Source organism: Diadema antillarum, unplaced genomic scaffold, assembly GCF_040938485.1.
Source record: "Diadema antillarum isolate AM-2024a unplaced genomic scaffold, OU_Dant_1.0 seq00001323_RagTag, whole genome shotgun sequence".
Taxonomy (NCBI): Eukaryota; Metazoa; Echinodermata; class Echinoidea; order Diadematoida; family Diadematidae; genus Diadema; species Diadema antillarum.
Genome location: NW_027272094.1, coordinates 153,497 through 180,789, shown reverse-complemented (window position 1 = coordinate 180,789; position 27,293 = coordinate 153,497). Strand labels below are relative to the sequence as shown.

The following is a 27,293-nucleotide window of genomic DNA, read 5'->3' as shown; positions in this document are numbered from 1 at the left end:
CTGAATGAAATCTATCCTGACGACATCACGCGCCGATAAGAGCCTACGCCCCGCCGTAACAAGATTGGAAAGTGGAAAGAAGACAAACTGTGCGGTACCCAAGAAAAAGTACGGTGTTATCGTGTTATCTCCGATGTCTGGTCTAAGCATTGTCTAGGGGGTGGAAATTGTCAATTTTCTCGCTGAGGGAGATGTTTTGACGGCAGGTTGCAAATGTCATTATCAACTCTGTACCTTTCCTCTCAACTCTCATGTTTGTGGATCCAGCTTGATTTACTCCCCCCCCCCCCATTTTATTTTATTTTTTGTCCTGTTTAGAATTGACAAGATTGAATTGTGCGCAGGAAAATCTACAAGAAAATCAAATCTTGATTTTTGTGAAATATCAAAAGGGTTTCGAACAAAGGAAAGTTTATCTATAGAGGAAAAGTATACATCTAATCACGAACTCATACCGTCCACGCAAAAGATGGGCAGCGGTCCCATAAACCTATACATGTGCCGCTTCTGGGACTTTTGATTGTAGCTTTGTTTGGTTGTTGGTTTGTTTGTATGGTTGCTTGCTTTTCCAGCGAAGTCAACCAGAAGAAGATCAAGCAGAACAATGGAAAGACAATGCACGGAAAACAACAACAAATAAAAACAATCACACAAAAGACACGTTTACAAACAAACAAACAGACTATACTCAGCGCGAGAGAGATGGACGGAGGGGTAGGGATGAAGACATGCCGACGAGGGGAGGGTTGAAAACAATACGGACCACCCCCCCCCCCCACACACACACACACATACACATACACGTAAAAGCAAACACAAGCAAAGAAACATTCTGACAACATCGTTGAGCTGCTATCAAACCTATACTAAAAATGAATGTTAGCTTGTAGCTAAATTATCACTTCTCCCTTTCTTTATTATACATCATGTCAATTGAGCATGCCACAAAAATTTCTTTTAAAGATGACGGTCATCATGCGTGACAACAGACACACGAATCGACGCATGAAACAGATTGACTTCGGGACGTCTTTGCGCCATGATGCACAAAAACCAACTAGTTAACATGTTATTTACCATGTTAACAGTTATTACTAAACCTGATTAACAAAAGTCTAAGTATCAGATGGGACATCAGTGCCGTATTAAGAATATGCGGCACTGGTACATAATTTGTGTAGAGCGCCCTCTACGTCACCCTGTCACTCTCTTCATCCTCCTCTTCCTCCTCCCCCCCCCCCCCCCCCCCCCCCCGCGATTAGGAGTATAGACAGTGGCGGATCCAGGGACGCACCGGGTGCGCGCCCCTCTTTATTTATTTATTTTTTAAACAAAAGAAATAAAAAGAAAAATGGGGGGGGGGAGGCCGTGCGCCCCCTTTAATTTTGTAAAGGCGCCTCCCCTCTACGGAATTCCTGGATCCGCCCCTGATAAAGAGTACAGAAAACAATGGGTAAAACAAAAAGTTATATACAATACAAAGCAAACACCCACTCCCCCCCCCCCAAAAAAAAAAGAAGAAGAAGAAGAAGGAGAACAAAACACACACACACACACACACACACACACACACACACACATAATCGAAACAAAAAAATATATATATTTTTTTTTTCAGTAGCATCAATTTTGATTTTGTATCATTGTGCTCTATCCGAGTCTTTGCTCTGGAATAATCAAGCAGGAATGTAATGAATCATCTTGAGATCATGTCATTACTTCGATTTAGAACTTCGACACCCCTGGTGTCATTCCTAAAAATGATATCCCCTTGTCTTGTTTTGCATGAGGATGATTCCATCACCAGTGCTACTAATAATACAGGTCCACTTTAAAGCAATGCTGTAAGCAGATTTTGACGTCTGGTCAACGTCACGGACATGAAAAGTAAAGGTTGAATAGTCAAACTGGGCTCACGTGATGGAGAAGAAATGACAAGAAAGGAATGATTTATTAGTAATCATCAAAAGAAACAGAAACAGAACCACGAAATAATAATAATGTATGTTTGTATATCTTTATACCGTCTTCTGATCGGGAACTGTCGTGTACAAAATAGATCTTAAATGACTGGAATGTAATATTCATGAAATCTGATATGTTCTACATCCAAGATTAGTTTGATTTTGAAGAATATCTGAGAAGGAAAACTGCCTCCACCACCACAAATACACTGGAGATGATACTTGGCCATTACAAACGCAAACATAAAGCGAGAGTAGGTTTTCGTTCTACACACTCGGTTATTGAGTGAAATAGTTTAAATAACTTGAAAAGAATAGACGCCCTTTGGAGTTTATATCGATCGCTTTCTTAGAAAAGAAAATTATTATAATTATGTTGTGTACCTGAGTTCAGTGACATATGAATAAAACTAATCGACCAACAATTGTTTTCCTCGTTTGTACTTTACACTCTGCACTATTTACGACGCTGTTCGTTGTGGACAGTCAAGGAATTACGCTTGCCTGCATAAACGTGATATGTTACGCAATCATACCATCATGCTCAAGAAAATGCGGTACATGATGAAATATCAATTTAGTGAAAGCCCTCTATTTCCAGACATTAAACAGTTATTGATCGCTCTGGACAAACAATTCGGCGAAAACTGATCACCAATCTTTTGTAGCATTTAGTTGTTTGCCTGTTTCAATTTCACATTTATTTTAACGTGGATGTTGATCTCGCGGTTTTCCGCGCGTCGCATTTTAAGCCCGCATTTCAAGGAAACTTACAAGCCATTTTCGTGCAGTGACATGTGCATGTAAATCATCGTAAGAGCCATCTCGGCTTGGTACACGCATTTCTACCCGAAACATGATTGGTTGGCCGGGGCTAAACTGATGCGCCCGATGTTTGGAGACCATATTTTGACCTGATACTTCGAAAACCGACTTTCTCCAGGTGAAGGGAGATTAAATTAGATTTAAAAAACGGAATAATAATATACGACAGGGGAAAACAACAACAATAAGGACAGTAACTAACAAACAAAACTCCTAAAAACAAACAATATTCAACACACACACCAGGGAGGTTGGGCCACCTCCCTGCACACACACACACACACACACACACACACACACACACACACACAAACTATTTTCCTTATCCAACATTCAAATCCTTTTGCTCTGGAAAGTATGAAATACAACTGGACATTCCACGAACGAATACATTTCGAATTCCATTTTATTCATTGTTCCTGTCAATTTTATAGTAGCTATAATGAGGATGTAAGCTGATAGGAATGCAAAAACTCTATAGTTCTGTATTTTTTACCGAGGAGAATGCTCATTCACTTGAGTGTAGAATCTTCCAGTTAGTACCAGGTCCTACTTAAACTATAAAAATTTTAAAACTCAATCCTTTTCCTCAGTGTTGTTGACGATGACAATTCCCCTTTCTCTCTTCATTACGTCAGAGGTGAGAGAATAATAGATAAAAAAAAAGTAATTGACAATAGTTTTCGTGTCATTTGGATTTATCTTCTGGATATAAATATTTAAGGCTGTCGTATCTTCAAGCTCTATGCTTACTTGACGACAGTCGTCTGCATTCACACTCCCAATACCTGCGCCATAATTCAGTCAGATCATTTGATTCATTACATCCCGAGTAGTTCCCACATTGACGTGTTCTCTTATTCTTTTCTTCAATCTGTACACGTGTAATTATCTCGGTTATGTTCGGATGTACACACCCCACCGCATGTTTTATTGTCTTGAAAATAAAACGAAATTACTGTATTTCATTTGTAATATTTCAATGCAGAAAATTCCCAATAAATTCATTTGCATTGAATTGAATTGAATTTGAATTGAATATCAAAATAAAGTCGTGAAGTTATGGATAACGACTAATGTCTCTCGAAATGACATTGACTGTTACCAAATCCAATTATAAACTAAATAAAAAAGTCAATGAATAACAACGAAATTACTCAACGCATGTCCTGGCCAGATTTCTGCAAACTTTACTTTGGAAAGCATTGTTGATTCCTCTCACTTGTACAGGTATGAAAATCCAGCATTATGTTTGTATGATTTTCTTATTTTATTTCTTCATTGGTTGATTTGCAATTTGTTTATTTGATTGATTTTAACAGGCAGCAGTTTACAGAGGAATAACAGAAGAATCTGAGAAAACTGTTCATATTACTCGACTGTCATAGCAGAATTAATCACATATATGCAGACACACCGAGTCTCTGGCCTAACTCTTGGATTGCCATAAAGACGAGTCCGAGGTTGTAAAATTCCACTTACGTAATGAAATTGGCGTCATCGATAAACAAAATATTGATTAAAAATATACGTATCCGTTGATCGATTTTGGTAGGCCTATAACTGACAAAAATATCACGTTTCTTTTGACATTCGGATAGCGAAGGTCAGCGTGAGCATCGCTCTTTGCGAAAGCGAACGTTGAGGGCTCACAACTAGGTGACCGTTAGGACTCACTACCGTTATGTTTGTCGATGAGATTAGGCTCGTGCCGTGTGAAGCCACCCCTGCTCCTGAAATGCTCGAGTCCTCGCAGGTTTTTTGTGTGTGTTGAATACGATTGTGTGTGTGTGTGTGTGTATGTGCATGCTACCATGGACCATGTGTGAGAGGAGCGGAGCTTTCTTGCGATACCACTGTTGGTGGATCATTCTTGAGGATCACTCGCAGGTGAATAGTGCGATCATAGCGTCTGGTGCGGAGAGCGCAGAGCCAGTTCCTTGAAATATGTGTGTTATAACTTAAAAAACTTCCAACTTTTGGTTCCCGTGAAGAGGAGGAGTGTGTGTGTGTTATCTATCTTGGAACTTTATTCCTGCACTAAAATGGATAACCGGAATTTCTTTATACTCAGCATATTATTTTTCTGGAGTTCACACGCTCGAGAAGGTAAGAGGCTCATCCTGTTTGTTATAGAGATGTCTTTGGAAATCTACTAGAGCTATGAGATGGATGTCTTGTAACTTCCATGTTATGCTCCGTCTAATTATATGTTTATCTCCCGTCAAACTAGATGACTGTCGATATACTATGATTATGCAGTTGTGTCTTACACAGTTTATGTATGTTCTTGCGGGAAAACCAACGTCAAAGATGCTCAGCCGGTGTCTTTTCAAGCAAATTGCAATCAGTTTACGGTTAATTGAACAACGCAAGCGGACAAGTTGTTATCGTACCCCGAAAGCCCAACGCGTTGACGCGTTGTCTCGGTGCGGCCCCTCTCCGTTCCCGTGAGCGGTTGGTTCTGTTGGAAGAGGGGGTTTCTGTCAAAATTATGTTAATCAAAATCTGATCTAAACACTACGTTCTAGCTCTGAATTTGACAGGGAAAGAAGAATGTTAGTGAAAGTTGTTTGATGCGGAAGAGTGAAATAGTTTTAATGATTATCCATTCCTCCCCTCCTGATGTCGACATTCATGCAGTAATGCTAGAAAAGAGAAATCGCCAGAAGGTTTTTGCCTTGCAGTTCTTTTTTTGCGCGGCGTATAGTGCGACCGCGGCACCATTGACAGACTGTCGGGACTTTTCGCAGACGACCCGCGGAGCTCGCCCGTGTCTCGCCTGCCGAGTTGCCGCTTGATTTGTTCCTTGATCGCGGGGTGTCTTCGATTTTCGTTGTTGCCCAAACGCCTTCGGGCTGTCAAAAATGATTTCGCATGCTGTTTTGAGAGGAGAAACAGGGCAAAAATTAAAATGAGATTCCCAGTTTAGATTGACTTAGTGCTGTTAGAACATGTGGATATATGGCCTGCACTTTACTGGGCTCTAGGGGTAGGGCTAAAGCATAGTGTCAGTGATGTGAATGATAATTCTTAGTTTCTTTTTTTATTTCCTTCTTCTTCTTCTTCTTTTTTTACAGTGTTCTTTGTAATGATGATGCTCTACATTTTGATTAAGTTGATTATCAAACTAGATATTTAGGTGGTTGCTGGGTTGTCAAATAAAGCTGAGTTGATTTGGATTCTATTATAGAACTAAACTGTTACTTATCTATTACTGCCATCATCAGGCTACTACTACTACTACTACTATTACTGCTACTAACTATATACTACTACTATATACTACAACTACTTCTATACTACCACCACTACTACTACAACTACTACTACTTCTGCTAAATAGTACTACACTACTTTTTAATTATTGCCACAGATTTTTTTCATCAACATGGTCAATTTCTTCTTTGCTTTTGTTTTATTTCTCAGTTTTCCTCTTCTACTTCTACTCATTCCAATAGTACCGTACATAATTTTCAATGGATGTGCACACAAATAAATATTACTTCCTAAAATATTTACCGATAAATACACTATTTGTCAAGAAATATGCCTACAACTTAAGTCTGTCATCAAGAATTGAAATGAGCAATAATCCTTGGGGGTGTATAAAAGCTTGACATTCTCAGCTACCATTTGCAGCTTGGCAGCAAACAATTTTAACTCCTCACTTTTTATAGAACGCTGGTTCTGAAACTACACAAGGAGCTGCACGTCATTGAAGTTGATGTATCGGTGTGCCTTGCTGAGATTTTATCTTCCCTGAAGTGCATTATCACCCGTTCATAATTTTATGCTAATAGTTGCACCGGTTTCCAAGGTAAAAAGTCTGATGGGTGTTAAGAATATTGGCTTTGAAAAAAAAAATTGCCTCTTGTGTTACCAGTTCTAAAGTGAGATCTGAATTCATTATGAACTGCAAAATGGGGGAAATCTATTAAAAACTGGTTCACATGTATGGCCTGAGATGGTAGAGGGACCACTATTATTAATGAATGGCATCACCACCCCCCCCCCCCTTCGATGTCAGTCACCTCCTGAACTGCGGCAAATTCTCAGTGGAGGAAGGTTCAAGTAGTAATTCCGTTTCGTGGTCCCAATCATATTGTCAGAATGCGAGAGGCCAAAGCTTTTAAGGGCTTATCCTGTAATTGATGAATGCTGCCCATACTTCTCCTATTCTCTGGCCAAGAAGTAAGAAGAAAGGGAGAGAAAAAAGAATAGAAAAAAGCAGGAGTGAGTTCATATCAATGTTGTTCCATTTCTTTGCCAACAAATTTCCGAATAACCTCTGATTAAACTCCACTTTAGCGACTCCGTCATTTCTCCCATTCTCCCACATCATTTTTGCAAGCTCATGTAGATGTGTGCTGGATGCAAAAAAAAAAAACATCCATGGCTAGTTTCACAAATCTATACCACAACACGCAGGTTTTTACTGAGGCAGTGTACCTGGTCTGAAGTACCCCCGTGTTGCGGGGAGATAATTTATGATCGGTACAATGACTTGTAACCCCAATGCACCTTCAGTACGGCACCCACTGAGGATCAGATACTCTCTCCTTTGCCATACAGTCGTGGACATTTTGAGATTCTGGGTTGACCTTTAGCGTGGTGGTTTGTGTTATTTCATCAGATGGTTGATTCTGGAGAAAGTTGTTAGATGCCTATCTAGCTCTGCTTTATTTCCTGTTTCAGGTAGGATTGTTGCAGAGTATGTGAGCAGAATTATAAAAATGACATGCACTCTACACAAGAGAGAAAGAAAGGTTATGAGGTTGTAAAAAGAAAATCTAAACTCACTGGCAAAGGCCACGAACTTGAAAGTATATAGGCCTATAGATTTATCTCATCAAATAACTGGTATACATACAGTGTATATGGTATAATTGTAGGCCTATATATATATATATATATTTTTTTTTTTTTTTTTTGGGGGGGGGGGGTTCATTGCAAATCCATAGATGCTGCATGACTCACATACATTTTTCATAGCCAGTCGTCAATGCAAATAAACCTAGATAGATGAGTGCAGTGTATGGGTATCTACTTTCCAATTCATTGTCAAAATTGTGCACCTACCAGACAAGTGTTCAAAGGGGGTCAGATATCTCCGCAGACAGATTGTATGCGCTGTTTCTCCAAATCGTGTCGTGTGTGATACGCATCAAACACCTCTGCAACCAGAGGAATACCTTACCTTCATTTTGGTCGCATCTCCATTGCTACCCCAGATATCTTTCTTCTTCTTTTTTTGTCGGCTGAGAATCTCCAGTTTCTGTCCACATCATTTTTTGAAAGGGGGGAATTCAGACTTGATTATGAAAGGGGGAGGGGGAATGAAGCAGAATTTTGAGGGATATCTCTCTCTCTTTTTTTCTAAAAGATGCGAGAGCAAGATGTTTCTAGAAAGAATGGATTGATGGATGGATTAAAGAGAAGACGCGATTAAGGAAGAGAAGGGTGGTGAGGTAGAGGGGTAAAATTGGAGACCAATCTGTCGGAGGAGATAGTAATTTTTCCGCAATTTGGGAGAGTGATACAATACTGGAAAAAGAGAGAGAGAGAGATAGATTGGGAGAGAAATATCCAAGTTTAAGAGTGGAGGGAAATGCGAGATGCCATATTTATGACCGTGAATTGCAGAGATTGCGTCTGTGAAGAGAAGGCGGCTGAGGGGGGCAGACCTGCCTCAGCCTGGATGATAATGCCCCTCAAAAATATGAAGTATCTCCCGAGTATCTGGATGGAAGTGATGCCGTCGTCAGAATATTCCGGACGAAAAGACGACGGGATGAGATCTGAGTGGGTTTTTGTGAGGTCGGACTGGTTTTTCCTCTGCAGCCTTTGCTGCGCCCAGGAATAATGCAGAATGAGTGAGTGGGGAAGACTTGACTGCCTTGGCTACTACCATCAACTCCTGCGGGCAGCAAAGAATGGGAGGCAGTTGAGGCGATCGCTCCTTGCTTTGAAAGGATTTCGAGGTCACACATGTGCGCTTCCCCCCAATGCGATGAATTTCTTATTCACAGCTAGTCAGAGCAAGCCACATTTTTTAGGCAGCATTATAGCCCTTGTATACTTCTGGCAAAAAGAGTCAAGAATTTGATGTGCTAAAATAGCTTTTGTGTTGGGCTGATTGAGACATTGTCATGATATATTTACTGTCTTATTTTTATGTATGTGATTTTAAAGATATCACAATTTACAGGGTTACAGAATGAGAAAGAATATGTATTATATATGCATCATGACTTCTGATTTACTGTCATACACTTGAAGGGTCAACATCACTATGTGGCAAATCAAAATCTCAGTAAAAGTCCCTAATTTCACAGGAAATGAAAGGGGGGGGGGGTTTCTTTTTGATGTGATGTTATTCTGATCTAAATGCACATTCTCGGTAAAATTTCCTGCATTCACTCACTTTGCACTGTGGTATCTTGCTCCAGAGACGGAAATGCAGTGATGCTTTTCCAGCGATCACAAACATCTGATGCCGAATATTATTTTCCTTGCCTCGTTCAGTCTAGATGAATATAGTAAGCAGTCAGAATCTCCTTTAATAGTATTATCACTTTTTTATGATCACCTCCTATGTGATATTACACACTGTCCTCCTGTATAGTACAAAATGTCATATCCTCTCCAAATGCATCACAGGTGTGCATGTGAATGTGTAAGATTCCTGCATCTTCCTTTTTAAAGGAAAATATGGTTTTATCCTAGTTAGATGTGACATGGCTTATCTTTTAGAGATTGCCATGTATCATGCTGTAAGAACAACCTTAAGTAGGGAGGGTGAATTGATCTTCTGTGGCTGCTGTGTAGTAGTCACATGAGGAAATATAGTTCATGTACTGGCTATTGTCATAGCTTTCTCTCCCCCCCCCCCCCCCAACCAACCACATTCCTCTGTGCATCATTGGTAATGGGGGTCATAGATCAATTTCGCCCCTGTTTTTTCCTCCGTGCTGCCGAGTGACGTGATGTTGTAGTGGACCTACCCCATTATCGGCTGAAAACCAGTCTGGTCTCTCTGCCTTGACAACTGCCATGAATGGTATGAGGGCAGTGCCTCTGTGGATGGAGCGATGTGCTGGTCAAAATTTTCACACCTCCTGGCCAAACGATGCGGCCTGGGTCACGTTGCTGGACAGCGTGTGATATAGGTGGACAAGAGAAACCCAGGGGCAATCTAAACTCATATTTGCAGCCAGGCCATGGCATGGAAGAATAAAACAATTTTTCTGAGATGTCACTGACATGAAAAAATAATGCACTCCAGCTCTGGGGGAAGAGCGTTATTTCAGACGGAATTTCATGAGACAACAGACCGCCGATCAATGAAGTATTGAGGGAAATCAAATATTGGAGAAAACTCTTTGACAGTTGAATGTTGGCTGTAGTGATTCATCTAGCATGGCATCCTGTTTGGGGCCTCGAGTGGTTATTTGAAGTCAAGCTATAGTGTTGGCTTCCTGCAAATCCTGGTATTCTATAAGCATAAAAAATCACAAAATCTGTAATTCATTGAATTGATTGCAAGTAACAGAATCATCTTGACCAAGATTATACTAGAGATATATGTAATTTACATAATGATAATTTCTTCTTGACATTAACACACAAATAATGGAGTTATTGCTTATTTTTTTAATATGAGATGCCTTGTAGTCTAATGTGATTCCCATATTCATGTGAAAAATTATGTTCAATACAGTGTCTGCACTAATCCCAGCCCTCATTTTTTGTAGAGGGGGGGGGGGGGGGCATACTCTCTATTCAGGCACTTAATTCTCTTGTCCAGCTTTTCAAGTGTATCCAACCATTTCCAGTCGTGGTGTGCAAACAAAAAATTCAGTGCAGCAGAAAATTTGTTGTTTTTTTGAGGATTTATGTCAACTGCAAGCTCTACATAATAGGGGAACGATGTTTGCTATTGTGCATATTTGATGGTCCATATTTGGCATGCTGTGTGCTGTGCTTAACATCACTTGATGTTGAATAATAGCAGCACAGTTCATTGAAGATGTCAGCCAAATTATGACCGTGACATTTATGCATGCACAAGTTTGATTTAATCCCACTTGTTGTTGGAACAAGTTGTACCATGTATTACTTATATGTGGAATGAATAAAAAAAATCTTAGATACTGTGATTTTAGTTTCACTTGTAATATGTTTAACTGTCTCTGTAGGCCTTTCTGCTTCAGCTAAAAATCACTTCATAAACCCTTGTACCATTCAACAAACGAATAAACTAATGGAAAAGCAAATGCAATCTCATCTTGTGTTCCAAATCATGTATTCATCGTGAAAAAGAAAAAAAAAATAAGCCCAGAACGAACGCCATCATGGAAGGTGTGTCAACTCTTTCCCACTTCCCGCTGCATTGCACTTCACAAAGTGTATCACTCTTGTCCACACATTCCCTGAATTGAAACGAAATGATACCATTAGCATCCACTGAAAAGAATGACAGAAAGAAAAAACAACAACAACAGCTCACTGGCTGGATGCACCTGCCTAGCTTTCACTAATATTTCATGAGATATTCAGGTTTTGAAACTTTCATGAGCCGAGGCTTTTCGCTGGAGAGGAAAACCGGTAGTGTAGTACTACTGTAGGTAAAAAGTGTGTCAACCAGTGTGTCGGCAGTAGGATCTTGTTGGGCAGGCAGAGAGCATTATGAAGCTGGTAGTGGTATCCACACTGTTGGTAGATGCTGTTGGCGACAGAAATGACATTTGGGAGAAAGGCTAAAAAGTGATAGGGCCTATATTGTTGGCTATATGGGCATGTATGTAGCCATGATATTGTTGACATAGATGAAATACAAAATCTCGTAATCAGTAGTAATATTTTTTTTGTTTACTCCCCCCCCTTCCCCCCCCCCAAGAAAAAAAAATATATATATATATCACAGGCTGAGGTATAGACCTATACATACTGCATAATGTTATCACATATTTGTTTTCTTGCAACTATTTTCCTGTACATTTCTTCCTGAAAAGAAAGGATAAAGAATAAAAACGAATAACCATCCAAACATAATGTGAATGTGAAGTAGCCCAATAAACACTCAACTTACAAGTAGAATTTGCTGGAGTTAAGCCGGGTCACATGATATTCATCGTTGGCTGTGTTGCTGGATGTGCATACAGTTTGCATAATCATGTATTACCACCACTGCAACAGATTGAATGGGGCCCGTACATACCAAATGAGTGTAGTTCTCATTAATATGAAATTGAAGATGAGAGATGGGATTTGGGATATGGGGGGGGGGAAGGGGGGTGGAGGAGCGGATGCAGGAAGAGGGCAAGAAAATTGTCTGTCGGCAAACGGTGATGCAGACAGATTTTCCAGACAATCAGAGTGAGAAAGGAAGAAAGGAGAAGGGGATAATACGTACTACTTTACCGGTGAACATGGCTAGAAGGTGAAAAGCGACAGATACAAGTCATTTCAGAGACAGCTGTGCAACTTAAGGTGTGGAAAATGGATGAGAGGTGGAAATCGAGGTAAAAAAAAAAAATCTACCGGAGTACCCAAAACATAGGATGATGGTAAGAGAAGGAGACAGTGAGGTAGTAAGAAAAAGGAAGGGAGATTGGGGGGGGGGGGGGGGGAGGGGGAGGGGAGAGGGAAGGGAAAAAAAAGATTGCTGTGACCCAATTTTGTATTCATGAGTTGGAATCAGCTGGCTGTTGTGCATCTTATTCCATGTCATTGCATATCTGGGCTACTGCAGGCAGAGGCATTCCCTGCCGACTTCAGGCTAACTAGCAACCGAGGACATGTTGTGTGGTACAGTGAGTAGTGCTTTACTGTATTTTAATAGTCTTGCCTCCAGTCACTCGCTAATCCCCTCATTCCAATCACAACCTCTGAGGCCGAGGTCGCGTGGCTTTTTGGGGGCAAATCATGAATACATTTGCACATTGTATAGTACCATTCTCTGATTGTTTGGTTGTTTGAAATGTGAGTACATGCCTGTGTAGCTGTTTAGTAATGCTGTTAAATCTTCAAAGTGTGTTTATGTGTGGTCTTTATTTGTGGGGACGGAAGAGGGGTTTCTGTATACTTTTGCTATTTAAACATGTCTCATAAACTTAATAAATTCAGGTTGGCTACATCGGCAATTATCTCAGAGGTTGTTGTATAGGCCTACACAGTGTGCATACATAACACAGCTACAGTATCTGTGTGTAAATGGAACATCAAAATTGTCATTGCTTTGGACAGAAAAGGGAGGGTTGGGGTTGGTGAGGGTTAGTTGCTTGGATAGGGCATTATATGAATTTGTGTGATCTGAAGAAACAGATAAACTTTCATGACATGACATCCTTTCTGTTCGCTCTTCTTTTACTCACTCTCTTTCCACTTCTCCTCCCCCTCCCAATTTCACTTTTTCCTTCGTCTGATTAAATCTACTCTGACCACTGGACATCTGCTACACTGGTCAGTGGGGATAATGACCGTTGGGTAAAATTTGTATTCTTTCTTCTCTCCCCCTTCCCCTCTCTTCCCCCCCCCCCCCTCCCCCTTCTGGCTCTGACACAATGATGCATTTGGGAGCGATTCCAAACAATAGAAGTAACAATGGCAGAAGAACATGCACAAACCGGAGGAATTTCCTTTGTCTGGGCTGGCCGGGCGTAAACAAGTGGCCCTGCCCTCATGGCGATCGTTGCATAAAAGGGGACTGGACGAGAGTGGCAGAGAAGTCAGCCGCAGTGTTCTCATGATTTGCCATTTTACTTCAGAGATTTTTGTGTGCTTTTTTTGGCCTCTCAATCATTTGTTGTATTCCCCATTGAACTGATAGAGTATCGCTGTGACATATTTGTATTATATTTTAATCCTTGTGTTCACTGATTTTATCAGATACTGTTGATCATATGCAATTTTGTGTGCAAGTCTTTGCAGATGAGAAAGAGAGAGAGAGAGAGTTTAAAAGGGAAGAGACAAAGAAAGCTGGTTGTTCAAATTTATGATTATATGTAGTATTGATGGTATGCTGAACTCGTAAGAACAGACCAAATGCACATGATTATGAGTTTTATGTTCTTTTAACCTATCATATATACATAATATTATTTTTTATATATTATATGTTTAATATGTTTACATAGCAAGTTTAGGTCACTTGTTGGCTATATAGAAACCAGTGTTTCATAGTTTTGTATGTCATGTGACAAAAGATGACTAGAAATAGAAAGACTCGCCCCCTCCCCCCCCTAAAAAAAAAAAAAAAAAAAATGAATGAAAATAAAGTTATATCATCTCTCTTTTTTATACCCAGGCTCAGGCTCACCACTTGAACATGTTTCTCCATTCCGTGGAAGATCAACATTTATACTCTTACATTTCCAGTGAATTTTGACATTTTATGGTAGCTGACATTTTCTTTATTTTATTTTATTTTTTTTAATAGTGTGTACCTGTCAAATTACATGCACATTCTGGCCACTAGTGAAGTTATTTTTCAGGTCCTCTGTGGTGGATATACGCTCATGGGAGCCATGTTCTGAATTCATGGAGGTTTGGTAAATGGTCCGTGTAGTTTCCACTTGGATGTCTGTGCACAGAGTGGAAACTGCATGGACCATCGCCAAACCTCCATGAGCGGATGGAAAAGAAACCTGACCAGAACGCGAGTGAGAGTGTTTGTAGATAATCCATACTTGTCTTCGTGTGTCGAGCGAGCTCCGAGAGTGGGTTGATACAATTTGCGCCACGAAACAAGCACCCCGGTAGAAGAGAGACTACCTTCGTTTCACGGGCCCAGCCCACGATGGCCCCAGGCGCCGCGGATGCAACAGTAGCTGGGTCGAGCTGTTTTTTGTTTGAAAGCCCTTTCAGAGGCTTTTCTCGAGATATTAAAAGGAAGGAGAAAAAAAAAGAAAGAGAGAGAGAGTCGACCGGGCAGGTAAAAGGAAGGGACTCGAGTTACTAGCCCCGGGACGGCCAGCGTTGACTGTCGTAATTCTCCGCGACGAGAGCGCGAGGGCGAACCGGCGTATGCGACGATGCGCGGGGGAGGCCCGAGAAACGCGACTCCCGCCAACCCCGTCAGGCGGATCGCTGTGCGGCGTGCAATGAAAATACGGGCTTAGATGCCGAAGATGGTGTGTACATAGGAGGGGAGGCAGTGCTTGGCCTCCAAAAGGGCCAGATAAAAGATAATCATCTCAGCGTTGAGGAGGATGGAGTCGAAGGAGATGGGGGAGGAAGAGGAGGAGGAGTACAGAGGGAGAGAAAATAATAAAGAGAAGACTAATTCAAGCCTCGAATCATAATCATGATATGAGGGCATTGACACGCGATGCATTTGCAATTTTGAAGAGGTCCATTTCTAATGGTGGTCTCGCCATACAGAAAAGAAAGAAAGAAACATTTGGAAACAAAAGAATAACAAGACTTTACACCATCTCCCTTCAAGGTATCGTACAATTATGCTAATTAGAGGAAACTTGAGAAAAAACAAATTTCATGTGTTGTCATGAATTTGTTTGAATTTTTTTTTGTTGAGTACACAGTTGCATGTGATGTTATGCATGTTTTCCAATGTGTTTTCACTGCATTATCCTGGATTGGTCATCTTCTATGTCTGACATATATGGCATCGCCTTTTTAACCATATGTCTTCCTTCTTTCTGCAGTGAAACTATATGACAGTAGTGAGTACTCATCATTAGACTGGGTTGTGCACCCTATGATCAGAGAAGACACATACGATGGCGGGGTAAGTTGCTCACTCCTTTCCTCTCTTGCTCGTTTGTATTAAAACTTTTCACGTAAAAACAATTACACACACAAATAAAAAATAACAACCAAATGACATTTCAAGGAATGAAAAGATAGTAGTAGACATGTAGGCCCTACAGTGTAAATGTAAGTAAAAGATATTAAAAAATGCCCTAGATATTAGTAGAGTGTTCCAATATGTACATCATCACTCCAATATTCTTGATTTGGACTAGATGTGAGTAAAAGATGCAAAATTACCAGAACAATGTCATGGCTATGAGTACAGTGTTACACCACAAGAGGCTACGTGTGTCACCCAGTATCACCCTCACTTTTAAAACAGGAGACATATTTCTTTTATTATAATAATGAACTAAAGCTGAATAAAGCTTGCACACTATGTGTACATGTTTTTTTTCCTCTTTTTGTTTGGGGTGGGGGAGAGATGGAATAAAGGAAGTATATTTTTTTGAGAGAAATGGTACCAGGACCTTCTTGGGAATCTAGTTTTGAGGTCTCTACTGAGGCATTCAGCTTTGACCTCTGCCTTCCACTGCTGCTGCTGCTGCTTCTACCCCTCCACTGAAGTGGTGGCAAGGGAGAGGACAGGGGGACTTCTCAGTGGAGTTATGGTCCATTTGAAAATAGCGAGTCTTGGGGGGAAATATATTTGAATTTTTGTCCTTGGTGCCCTCTGGCAGTGTTTGCTTTCCTTTCTTGCTTCACCAACTTTTTTTTTGGAACCAACCCACTGAAGAGTTTATCCTCTCCAGTTGCTGCCAGAGATATTGGTAGTGGAGGTTTTTTTTTAAAGATGCATAATATAAAAGATAAGAATAAAAGAATGAGATTCCAAAATGACCTTTGTCTTTTTTGAAGTGCACGCTTTTAAGACTTACATCCATCAATCTTATTTTGTATGTTTGATGTACATTCCAGGTGACATGCATTTCATATTTTCAATGTTTATGTCAGCTAGGTTTGTCCACTTGCAATATTATAACAATTGAAAGAATCTCGATGGATAAGGTACACAAGAAGTTTTGAAAGTGTAGAGCTGCCCTCGCATGTTTTGATTAGCTCGAATGAACAATTTATCACGTTACTCAATAAGTTTTCAATCAGCTGTGTATAGGACTGGGTAAGGGGTGAAAAGGAGTGTTAAAAGAGAGTTGAATTAAATGTAAATACACAATCCTAACACTACTGAGACTATACTAGGCCTATATCACTGCCCAGTGTGGTGCAGAAGGTACCCAGTACTTGATGTACATTACACGTGGTAGATTGAGTGCGATAGAATTGATTTCTGGGCACTCAACATCCCGCAATTGCTCATTACAAGTGATTGTCATAAGTAGTCCACATTGAATGTCAGTTTTGTCCTTGAGTTCAGCTAATTAATTTCTTGATTTCACAATCTTCAGAGAGAATTGTCGGTTTGGGTAAGTGTAAATATTTGCTGTATTGGTAATCAGAACACACTATAGAAGTCATCAAACTTTTGTCAGGGAGGGGGTCAACTTTATAGCTTTCTTAGAGCAGAGGTAAGGATGCAGATTCTAAAGAAGGTCATTTTGCTGCTTCCACGATAAAAACAAAACTAGCGAATCAGTATGGCTCGGAGGTCGGCGGAGGCTAGCAGAGGTTGAGACTGAGCTCGATGCGTTTCTGCTTGATAATCTTTGACAGTGAGGCTGCACTTTTTAAAGAATGATACAAATAGAGAGAGTAAATTTCTCCCGCAGATCAATGTCCATTCTACCGAAAGGTAAAGTTCAATTGAAACACACAAAAAGCCTTCCGTAAGGTTAACTGGGTGCACTATGCCATCTCTCTCGTGAAAAGTTGGTATGTTATTATATGCATGGGTTCGACGTGCGAGCCATACAAAATATTTTCCTCCCCACGTACAACCAACGACCGGTGCTCTGGACGCCTGATCAAATTAAGGGGCTTTTGTCAGTTGGTAAGCCCGTTAGTCCAGGCAGGGATGTGATCGCCAAATACCTAATTCAATTCATTTGTTACGCTTCACTAACTGGTTTACGTGAGGGACATGTCGGATGTGATACTGTGCATTGATCACCACATATCATCTTTCAAAGCGGTGAGGGGGAAAAAAAACAGAGGGGGAACCCTAGCCTTGGATGTGTGTAATATACTGCCGAAAGATTAAGATTTATTATCTCAGTTAAATGGGAGAACAAGCAGGGGAAATATATTATTTAACAAAGTGACCTTCGCTATTCCTACATGCACCATGTCAACAGAGAGAAAGAGACAAAGATATTTTCTCTATATCATCAACAATTACACGGAGCATGAGATCCATAATTTTAGAATATATGACCATTTGAAAAAGATACCCCAAAGCAGCAACCCCACAATATACATCTTTGATAATCATTTGAACAGGTGTTTTTTTGAAATTGTGAACTGTGTAAATGCAAATGCTGTATTTCCTATTCATTGATTGGACTCTGTACAAAAGTGTTGATCAGTCGGATCGAAAGAAATAAAGCTTGAGTCATCTTGTATTTTACTTTTTTCGCTCTAAAGTATGATACACAGGAATACTGGGTAAGTAATAAAATCCACCTGTTCTATGAGTGAGAATATCAGTGGTTCATATATTATGTAATAACACTTGATACTATGTCCAATTTGTGATAATCTGTACACGTACAATGCCATATATATTTATCAGTCACTTTTGGTTCCAGAATGTTTTCTCTTTCTTATTGAATATGTAGTGTATGTGTGATTGAACATTGTCCAGAAATCTTATTTAACTTAATTTCTACACTTCTTCATTCATCTGATTATGTTATACACAGTGGAAAGATTACATTAATAGTATCGACCATTTAAACTGAAATTTACTATATATGTGCCCTTTCATTTTGTTGTAATGGTGTGGGGGGGGGGGGGTTGACATTTTAGTTGATAAAGTGGATGAAATTATATTTGAGTATTCAAGAAAATTGATACCCTTTCACTTTTGACCTGACAGTGACCTCAGGTAACCCATCAGGAATATATGTTTAATGAAGCCACGATAGATATATATGTCTAATACCTCTGCCAACTTTGTGTATTTATGTTCTTTCTTCCCTACCTTTTGGCATGCTCGTTATAAAGCAATACGGCACAGATCGAGGATTGATTTATGCAGTAGTCCGGGGCTTTAGGTTGATTTATGCATCCAAATCCACTTGCCTTGTTGAACAGTAACAACTTTTTGACAGTATTTTTCCCAAACACACATATTTATTTTCGTTCATGGTATAAATGACGTGGAGTGGCCAGGATTGATTTACTGACTCTTGTCGTTAAATCGCCAAGAAAGGGGGAAAATGTCAGAATTATGCTGGTGCTGTACTTATTAAAGTGCAATGGCATTCGTATTCAAGTAGACTGATGAAATCAAACAAACAGTAATAGAAATAACATCAAAATGTACGGAAGAGAAGAAAGGTTATAGAATTTAAAAGTTTCACACTTGTTCACTGAACTGTAATATTGATTGCTACTATGTGCAATATGTATTAAGAAGATGATTTTATCACTGCACAAACCATTGGTTTGTACAGAAAAAAAAATGACAAAAGCCATTTGTATGCTCCATGATTTAGCAGCTACAAACCCCTTTTCCTATAGTCATCTTTGCCAGGTGTCTATACCACACAACAATGATTAGGTGGAAACAATACAAAATTAACTTTTAATTTCATTCAAAAAAGAAACAATATTAAGTGATTTTGTTTTTGTGGTCAGAGGGAGAGTTACGTAATATAATGCAAATACTGATCACTTTGGTGAGCAAAAAAAGTAAAACACTAGGAATTTTGTAATTTTCTTATGTCATGTTTGATTTTGATGAGACTGCAACTGTTCTTCTTGCTGATTATTAGAGACAGTTTCAATGGGGAGTGTTAGCACTTACGTGGCACTGTTCTACAATGTGTCCAATTTGGAAATCTGAGGGCTGTGCAGGGTTGTAATGCTAAAATGCATTGCAAAAAAAAATGATAGACTGTATTTACCATTTTGTACTCAGTTTTTCCCGAGAGGGTAACGCTACAATAAACCATGTAATGAAAGATTTAGTAGCATGCGAGTTTGATCATAGTAATGAATAACTTGGGTAGTCCGGATAGTGACAGCATAATTTTGAAAATTCTTGATTTTTTTTTTTGGTCATCCATTTTGGCATTATTAGGCTACACATGTCTTCAGAAATCATCTTTTTTTTTCTAAATTGAGCCACTCTCTGCACATTGTCAAAACAGTGCCTTTTGAAGTTTATTTGTATGATAATACACAACTAACTTGAGAATATTGGATAAATTTGTTTTATTCTTATTGTTTCAATGTTTCTTGTCATGACATGTGGTTGTATTCCAGTTTTGAGTTTGTGGACATATCATCACTTTTGTTCAGTCATCCGTAGTTATACTTCATCAAAACAATGATGTTGATCCTGATTTGAAATAGATGTTTGTAGAGGAATGTGTGCATGACCACATATGTCCAATGTCATATCATATATTATCTTTTTTATCATACACTGTAAATCAAGTCAACCAGTATCTATGGAAAGACAAGTTGGATATCTCCATTCTAAGCACTTTATACTAATGTTCCTTTGACCTGATTCAAAAAAATGTAAAGTGAAAAAAGAGGGGAGGAAAAACAAAAAGCAAATTTAAACAAATATACTCGCAGACTTTCCATAATGTGGATATACAGTTGTGATTTCAAAATGATGCGATTTACATTTGTGGACATCATTGTGCATGAATATCTTCTCTTTTTCTATTTCTTTGTCGATTTGTGGTGAGTTCATACAATAACTCACAATTTTTGGTAGGATTTGTCTTCAAGCATGTTAATATTATTCACTAAGCATGAAAACTGTCCAAAACTAATGATTTTCCTTTTCTTAAAATGTTTTACATCCGAGTAGTATAGAATTTAAAAAATAAAGATTTACTGTTCAAGAGCATGATTTGAGTTACCTATCAAAGAATTGACTTCAGAGAAAATGAATAAAATAAATGGCATGCTATTTGTGAAACCATAATAGATGCCTAAATCTAATGGTAGGGAAGATGCTGTTGCTTTAGAACCTGAGGCCACACCTGATCGGTTAATAGCATAACACTCAACTTTAGAAAGGTCCATATTGAGGACTAGCATTATTCAGTTATGAAGGTATTGATTGATCTTTATAGCTGCAATTTCAACTCTATAGAATTTTTTTGATATGATACAGAAGTGTGTCTGTTCTACTAGGATTCTTTTGACTAAGTTTTTTTTTCTTCAATTTATTATAATTTTTTTTTTTTCTGAGTAAAACTTTTTATGTATGAGTAGGAAGTCTATGAAGGTTACAGCTGAGTGAGTTCATGGATATCTGCAGTTTTATGCTCAATTCATATTGTGTGGTCAAGGGCCAGATTATAAATTATGTGCTGGTTCACTAAAGAATAGTTATAGTAGTTTAATAGAGGAAGGAACGTGATACAATTTGTGAAAGTTAGGACAGGATGGAAGGGTAAAACAGCAATGCCTTCTGTCTGTTTAGAATTTAAGCTAAAGACAGAACAACTAACTGTTTAGATGTCCCAGACATTGCAAATTGTGTGTGTATGTTTGTTGCATCATGTGGAAGTATGTGCCACGCCAACTGTTTGGGAGAGGAAACGTTTGGTGTGAAATTGCAGCCGAGCAGTTAGTGCCCACAATGTGTGACTCTTTGTGCAAGTTTCAAGAGGTCGCATAGTGCAGGAGGGGGATGTGGGAAGCCCATGGGAGTATGAAAGTCTGTTTGTCAAATCAAAATATTATTCAGAATGCCATTGCCGCCTCTCGGCCGTTTCCATCATTCGGTGTAATCCAGCAGGCAGCTACCGGCGACCCAGCCGAAAGAAGAATGGGAACTTTAAAGAAGGAAAACAGCAAATGGGCAAGAATGTGTCACAACGATTACCAGTCCAGATTCTAACTGGGAAGGGTATGGGAGGTAGGATGGGAAGAAGGGGGGGGGGGGGGGGGAAGGAAAGTTGAAAGGTAGAGGCGAAAGATTGACCCCCTCCTCCAACTCCACAAAATACAAACTGGTTGCTATGGTTTCTCTTATTTCAGTAGGGCCAAATTCCCAAAGTCCGATTCAATAGGGGGTGTACTCTTTTGCCCACTCTGTTTGGCCCATCTGTCCAGCCCTGTCAATAGAAAAAATATGTCTTACCTGCGAGATGGAAATGGCTCCTTTAAAAGTAATCTGCGAAACGTGTGTGCAGGGAGGGGTTACGGATGCGAATTGGCTGGTGGAAGAGGTTCAGCTCTCAGGGCTGCTTTCGAACATCACATTACAGACATGAGAGTGCTTCTGAGCACTCGCATGCTATCGCCGGTAGCGTGTAAAGTGTTTGTTCCTTTCTATAGAAATCACAAAGAGGTGATGCGTTTTTATGACATAGTAAAAAAAAAGAAGGAAGAATAAATAAACCAGAGAGAGATGTGAATAATTAACGCCATGAAAGCTTCTTGCGAGATGAAATACCGTCATAATCATGTCAAAGTAACACATTGGTATATGAGAGGAGGAGAAGAGAGAAAGAGATAATGAGGAGGGAGAGAAAGACAGAACGAGAGAGGAAGAGAAGATGGTAGAAAAGACCAAGAAGTCGAGAGCTTGGCATGCAGAATATGGCCGCAGCCTGAAGCCCTCACATGAGACACGAACTGGGTTTTTGGAATGGCCGTACTCGCTAAATAGGACGAGACATGTTTGTGTGTAAGTGCCACGATTTAGGATGATTTACGACGAGCATAAATGGTCCCAGCCTAATGCCTCCCAGACTATTTCGCTCCAAGGGAGAGCGGGGAGTACATGCCACCAAACTAGTGGGAGAGTCTGAATTGATATTTTATCGGCTCCAGTGGAGCTATATGGGGCAGATTTCTTGGTTTTTCCTTTGTCTACTTATTGCAGATGGCATATGCCATGTATGTATGAGTATGTGTGTATATTGTAACATGTGTGTATGTGTGTGTGTGTTTATACTTGAGGGAGAAAGTTGGCGTACTGGAAAGAATGTATCACTTTTCAGAAATTTATGATGTTTATTATGCATGGCTTGCAGTCTGAAATAGTAGAAAATCAATCAGATTTTATGATGCATGTTACAATGTAATGTCAATGCACCGTTGCATGACTGGGGAGAAAAAAAAAAAACTATCTGTAACATTGACACATTTTATTGCCTGGTGCTGCTACATTTTCATATCCTTGATATCTGGGGGGAAGCTCAGCCCTGACTTTGGCTGAAAGGGCAATCTTTCCCATGGGCAGAGGAAACAAAATAAATAAATTAAAAAAAGTGAATGTAACAGGATGACAGGATTTTTATACACAGGAAGCATGCTTTGTTTACAAAAACATTTATGACATTGTGTTGAGTGAAACCATACAGAAAAACGAACAAAAGATTGGTATGTTGGGTTGCACAGCAGGTGGAGTGTAAAGAGAAAATACAAAAGAAATGTCAGGAATCCATGTAAGATTCATAAAACAGGTGAGAATGTCCACCTGATCAATCTTGTCAATTGCAAATGGAGGAATTTCTATTTTTTGGCTCATCATTAGTTCAAAAATAAAAAAAAAGAAAAGAAAAAAAAATAGCGGGTTAATCATCTAATCATATTTTGAATCTTTTGGTTACTTTGATCTGATTTTTTTTTTTTTCAATCTTACCCTCTGGATCAAATCCAAGCTACCATAATAAGACCTGACCCAATAATGCCAGGATTCCAGAGGGGGAGACACTGTGTGTAGGAGGAGGTGTAAACGCTGGTCACCCAGTGTCATATAAAACCCTCAAGCAGCTGAAAGGCTGGGCAGGAGCATGACTTTATCGTCAAAATCTCACCATTCGCTGTTCCCGAAAATATTTACAAGTTCATGAGAATCAAACAAGAGACACCGGGGAAATGGGTGACGGAAGGTAGAAAATGAGAAGAGAGAGAGAGAGAGAGAGAGAGAGAGAGAGAAAGCATATGTAGATGGAATAATATGATTTATATCCCAGTTCCTACACAGGGCTTTGTTTTTACCACGGGGCTGTGAACAGCATCAAAAATAAACATCACACTATGCTGACATCTTACATGCTTCACGCTACCAACTTTTCACTCACACCTTTCACCCCCCAAAAAACAAAACAAAACAGAACAAAACATAGAGGTATAAAATGGGAAGAGAGCAAAAAATGGAGCGGAAAGAAAGAGGAATGGAAGATGTACCTGCAATGTGTGCGGTGAAGAAATGCATGCCTCTACACAACACGCCACTGCAGCTTCAAAATCTGGGTCTTGTGTACACACATAGAACACACACACATACACACATACACACTTGCACACACCCAGAGTTGAGTCCGGGAGTTCCGAAGTCGCCTGGCCAATGTTTGCAGAACCGTCTGTTTGTGGCACGATCCTCGCAGATACGAGGGATGGCCCTCCGATTGTAGAATTATATCGGTGCGGCGGAGCCGTCGAATGGCTTTGCAGAGTAACCGGGGATGTTTGCCCACTACTATCTTTGATGGCCCCTATTCTGGTCGTCTCTCATCCTAAATCGAACGTGGCTTGTTCAAAGTTAAACACCCACCATCACCCATCAAGCGTTTAACGTTTGACCCGAAATGATCTTTTCGGACAAAAGGCTTCCTTGAACGACACTTGACATCTTATCGACATCCAAATCAGGGCACTGTCCGTATCGTTCGGGCTTCGCAAAAGCCCAACCTCAAGCCCACGTTTTCTGATTCGCTCACAAAAGGGATGACTTTTGTATTCAATTAGACAACTGGCAACCTTATGTTTGATTTTGTCAGTCAGACTAGAAAAGATAAGAGAATAAATTGTTGAAGCATTTCCGTAGGTGTTCAGAAGAAAGGGCAGTAGACTGGAGATTAAACTAATAGATACGTTTGGTATACCGCTCTCTGGGTAGATATTGTTTATTGTTTTAATACTGCCTGGTTGCTGACAGTATTAACACACCAAGTACCTTGTTGACTGAAATATTATTAACATTAATTTATCTTTAAAAAATTGAATAATCTAGACACTGTCGTGGAGCAGCCAAAACATGCTATAATGGACCATATCATATCATTTTTTTTTCATTCACATGAAGATTAACCTTGGATTGATGTTTGAAAATTGGTACTTTACATTAAATTATAAGAATTCTACAAAGGGGAAGTACAGAATGTGGAAAGGAGTGATTTATGGAGCGCCAGTTTGATTAATGTTATGAACCATGTAGAGATGAACAGACCATTTTTTTATGCTGATCAAGTGTGCCATGAGTTACCAAGCAATAGATTTTCCAATGGGGGAAAAGAAGAATAGTGTTGGTGGTTTGCTCTTTCCAAGATGCACAGTGATATACCTTCTTTTTCATTCTTTTTTCTTAGAGTCAATATTCTTAGTTTAAATGAGTTTTGTGTTGTGTCCAAAACTTGACAATGGTCTAGAGTAGCTAGACAAGTGTTGATACATAGGGAATCGGTCTGTCTTAAACAAACATGGAAGGTACCATTTTGATGGCTAATGACTCATGGGGCAGCTGTGTGGAGGTGGAGAAAGAATTGGGTTCTCTGATTTTTCTTTAATTTTGCCATGGATCAAAGAGATGATGTCATTACAATAAAATAGCAGAAGACTCTGCTACTGATGCTCTCCCTAATTAAATCCCTGCACAAATCACACCACCAAGGGTTACCATTTGTCCTACAGCTCTTTTTTTTTTTTTTGGGGGGGGGGGGGTGGAGATGCTGGATATTGAAATCTCCACAAAGTTTAATGAATCATAGTAAAACCTGTTGAAGGGAGGTGGAGGGGAAAAAAAGGATGAAGAAGAATAGGGAGGGGATTAAAAAAAGAGGTACTTAAATGTGTCAGACAAGGTTGCTAGTGGCGGCTTAATTACATCTTCTGTGACAAGCTGTGCATCTGACAAAAGGCCCACCAGTCAGTGACAAGTGATTTTCTTGAACACTCTCACCACCAACCCCCACCCCCCACCCCCTCCCCCTTTGCATGAGTGCCATTATTAACCCATCCCCTATATTAGAGGTTCAATTCCCATGTATAGTTGATCCACCAGAGTTCCGTGCGTAATGGATTAACTATGAGTAGACTGGAACAAGGTTGCATCTTTGTTGTTCTTCTCCTTATTGAGAGTTGAAGATTTCTATTAGTGGGGTTGGATCCTTCATTTTGTGGACCAATTATCAACATCCAAGCTGTAAACTGTTGAAGGAGGTATGAAATAAAAGCACATTGTGTTTAGCTGCCCAGTCCCAGACCTCCTTTATTGCATGGAGAGGACTTAGTCCCGGTCTAAGACCACTTGTGCAGGACCTGCCCGCAAGAGAAAGTGGGGAGGAAGTAGGGAGGAGTGTTTAATTGCCAGAGAGACAAAAAGGAATTATCACCGCACTATAATGTGAGCCCACGAGAAACCGAATCGAGAGCGGGTGGTTGAAGAATAGATGGATTTTCTCTGATGAGGTTCTGTGGCAAGTCTGTTCAAGAGGGGAGAGAAGAATCCGAGTGGTGTTCCCGGCTGGTGGTAGATGAATAGATAATGTCCCTCTTCAGAAATGGACAGAGATGATGTAAGCTGACTTGGGAGGGCCATAAGGGATGGCTGGACAAACAGAAAAATGGACAATCTGGCATTAACAAGAGGGCTGTCATTCAATCAAAGAAAGTTGGCAGATATACATGTATACATTGAATAAAGACATTTCTATCCTAAGATGTTTCTCTGTAGAATTTTTACATATCCCCACATATTTGATAATGAAGAACTATAAGCTAATTCTAAACTGTAAGTGAGCATCTGTATACTGTTATTACAATCATATGTTTGATAATATTGCTGATGATAATTGTTGAAAAGTCATTAAATATGATGATGGTAATGATTATAATAATGATAGTGTTGCTCATAATATTGATAATGTTGATAATTTTATTTCATTTTCTTATCTCTTTTACTGCCAGTGGGCTGTACTGTAAAAGGAGTGGAAAGTTGGGTTACATATTACACACACACACATGCACACAAACATAGCATATGTCCGTAGAAAACTACAACAGGAACTTACTGTAGATGTTTAAAATTGAAGTCACATGGGGTGGGGAATGACAACAAAACCAAGACATTGAAAGAGAGGCATATACACGGGCTGTCAGTGGCTGCTTTTGTAAAAACCAGCATGCGCTGTAAGAGGCTTACGGAAATCCCTTGAAGGGGAATTACTCCGAAGAAGATCAGGACTGTTGGTTACCCTTTTTTCGATGAGCCCAGATGCAACAGATCAGTTGGTACCTTTTGTGTAGTGTGCAAGTACATAGTATTTCATTATTTTTTTTTTTGGCTTGCTGTTCAAGAAGAAGATGTCACTATCATTATTATTCTCTTTATCATTATTCTTAGTCCACGCTTTTGTAGTAACTTTAGGAGGTTGCTTATATGCCTTCCAGAAAGTATCGGTAGCAAAGAGGATGGACATTGAATATGATAACTTGTCACTTGACTCTACGACATCTAGAAGCATGTCAACACACAATATACTGTACCTTTAAATTTTGTTTTGGAAAATGGCCTGAATACAAATTTGACAGGTTCATAATGAAGGGTGCAAATGCTCTTCA

At 39.6% G+C, this 27,293-nt stretch overlaps 1 protein-coding gene across 1 annotated transcript in view; it reads left to right on the top strand.

Moving 5' to 3' along the window:
* The first annotated feature begins 4,674 nt into the window (after positions 1 to 4,674).
* LOC139708262 (ephrin type-B receptor 2-like) overlaps positions 4,675 to 27,293 on the top strand; it is a 136,086-nt gene continuing 113,467 nt past the window's right edge. Inside the window, exons 1-2 of the mRNA XM_071620233.1 lie at positions 4,675 to 4,898; positions 15,461 to 15,543. Coding sequence (XP_071476334.1) covers positions 4,835 to 4,898; positions 15,461 to 15,543 — 147 coding nt within the window. The 5' untranslated portion in view covers positions 4,675 to 4,834. The remainder of the gene's footprint in view (positions 4,899 to 15,460; positions 15,544 to 27,293) is intronic.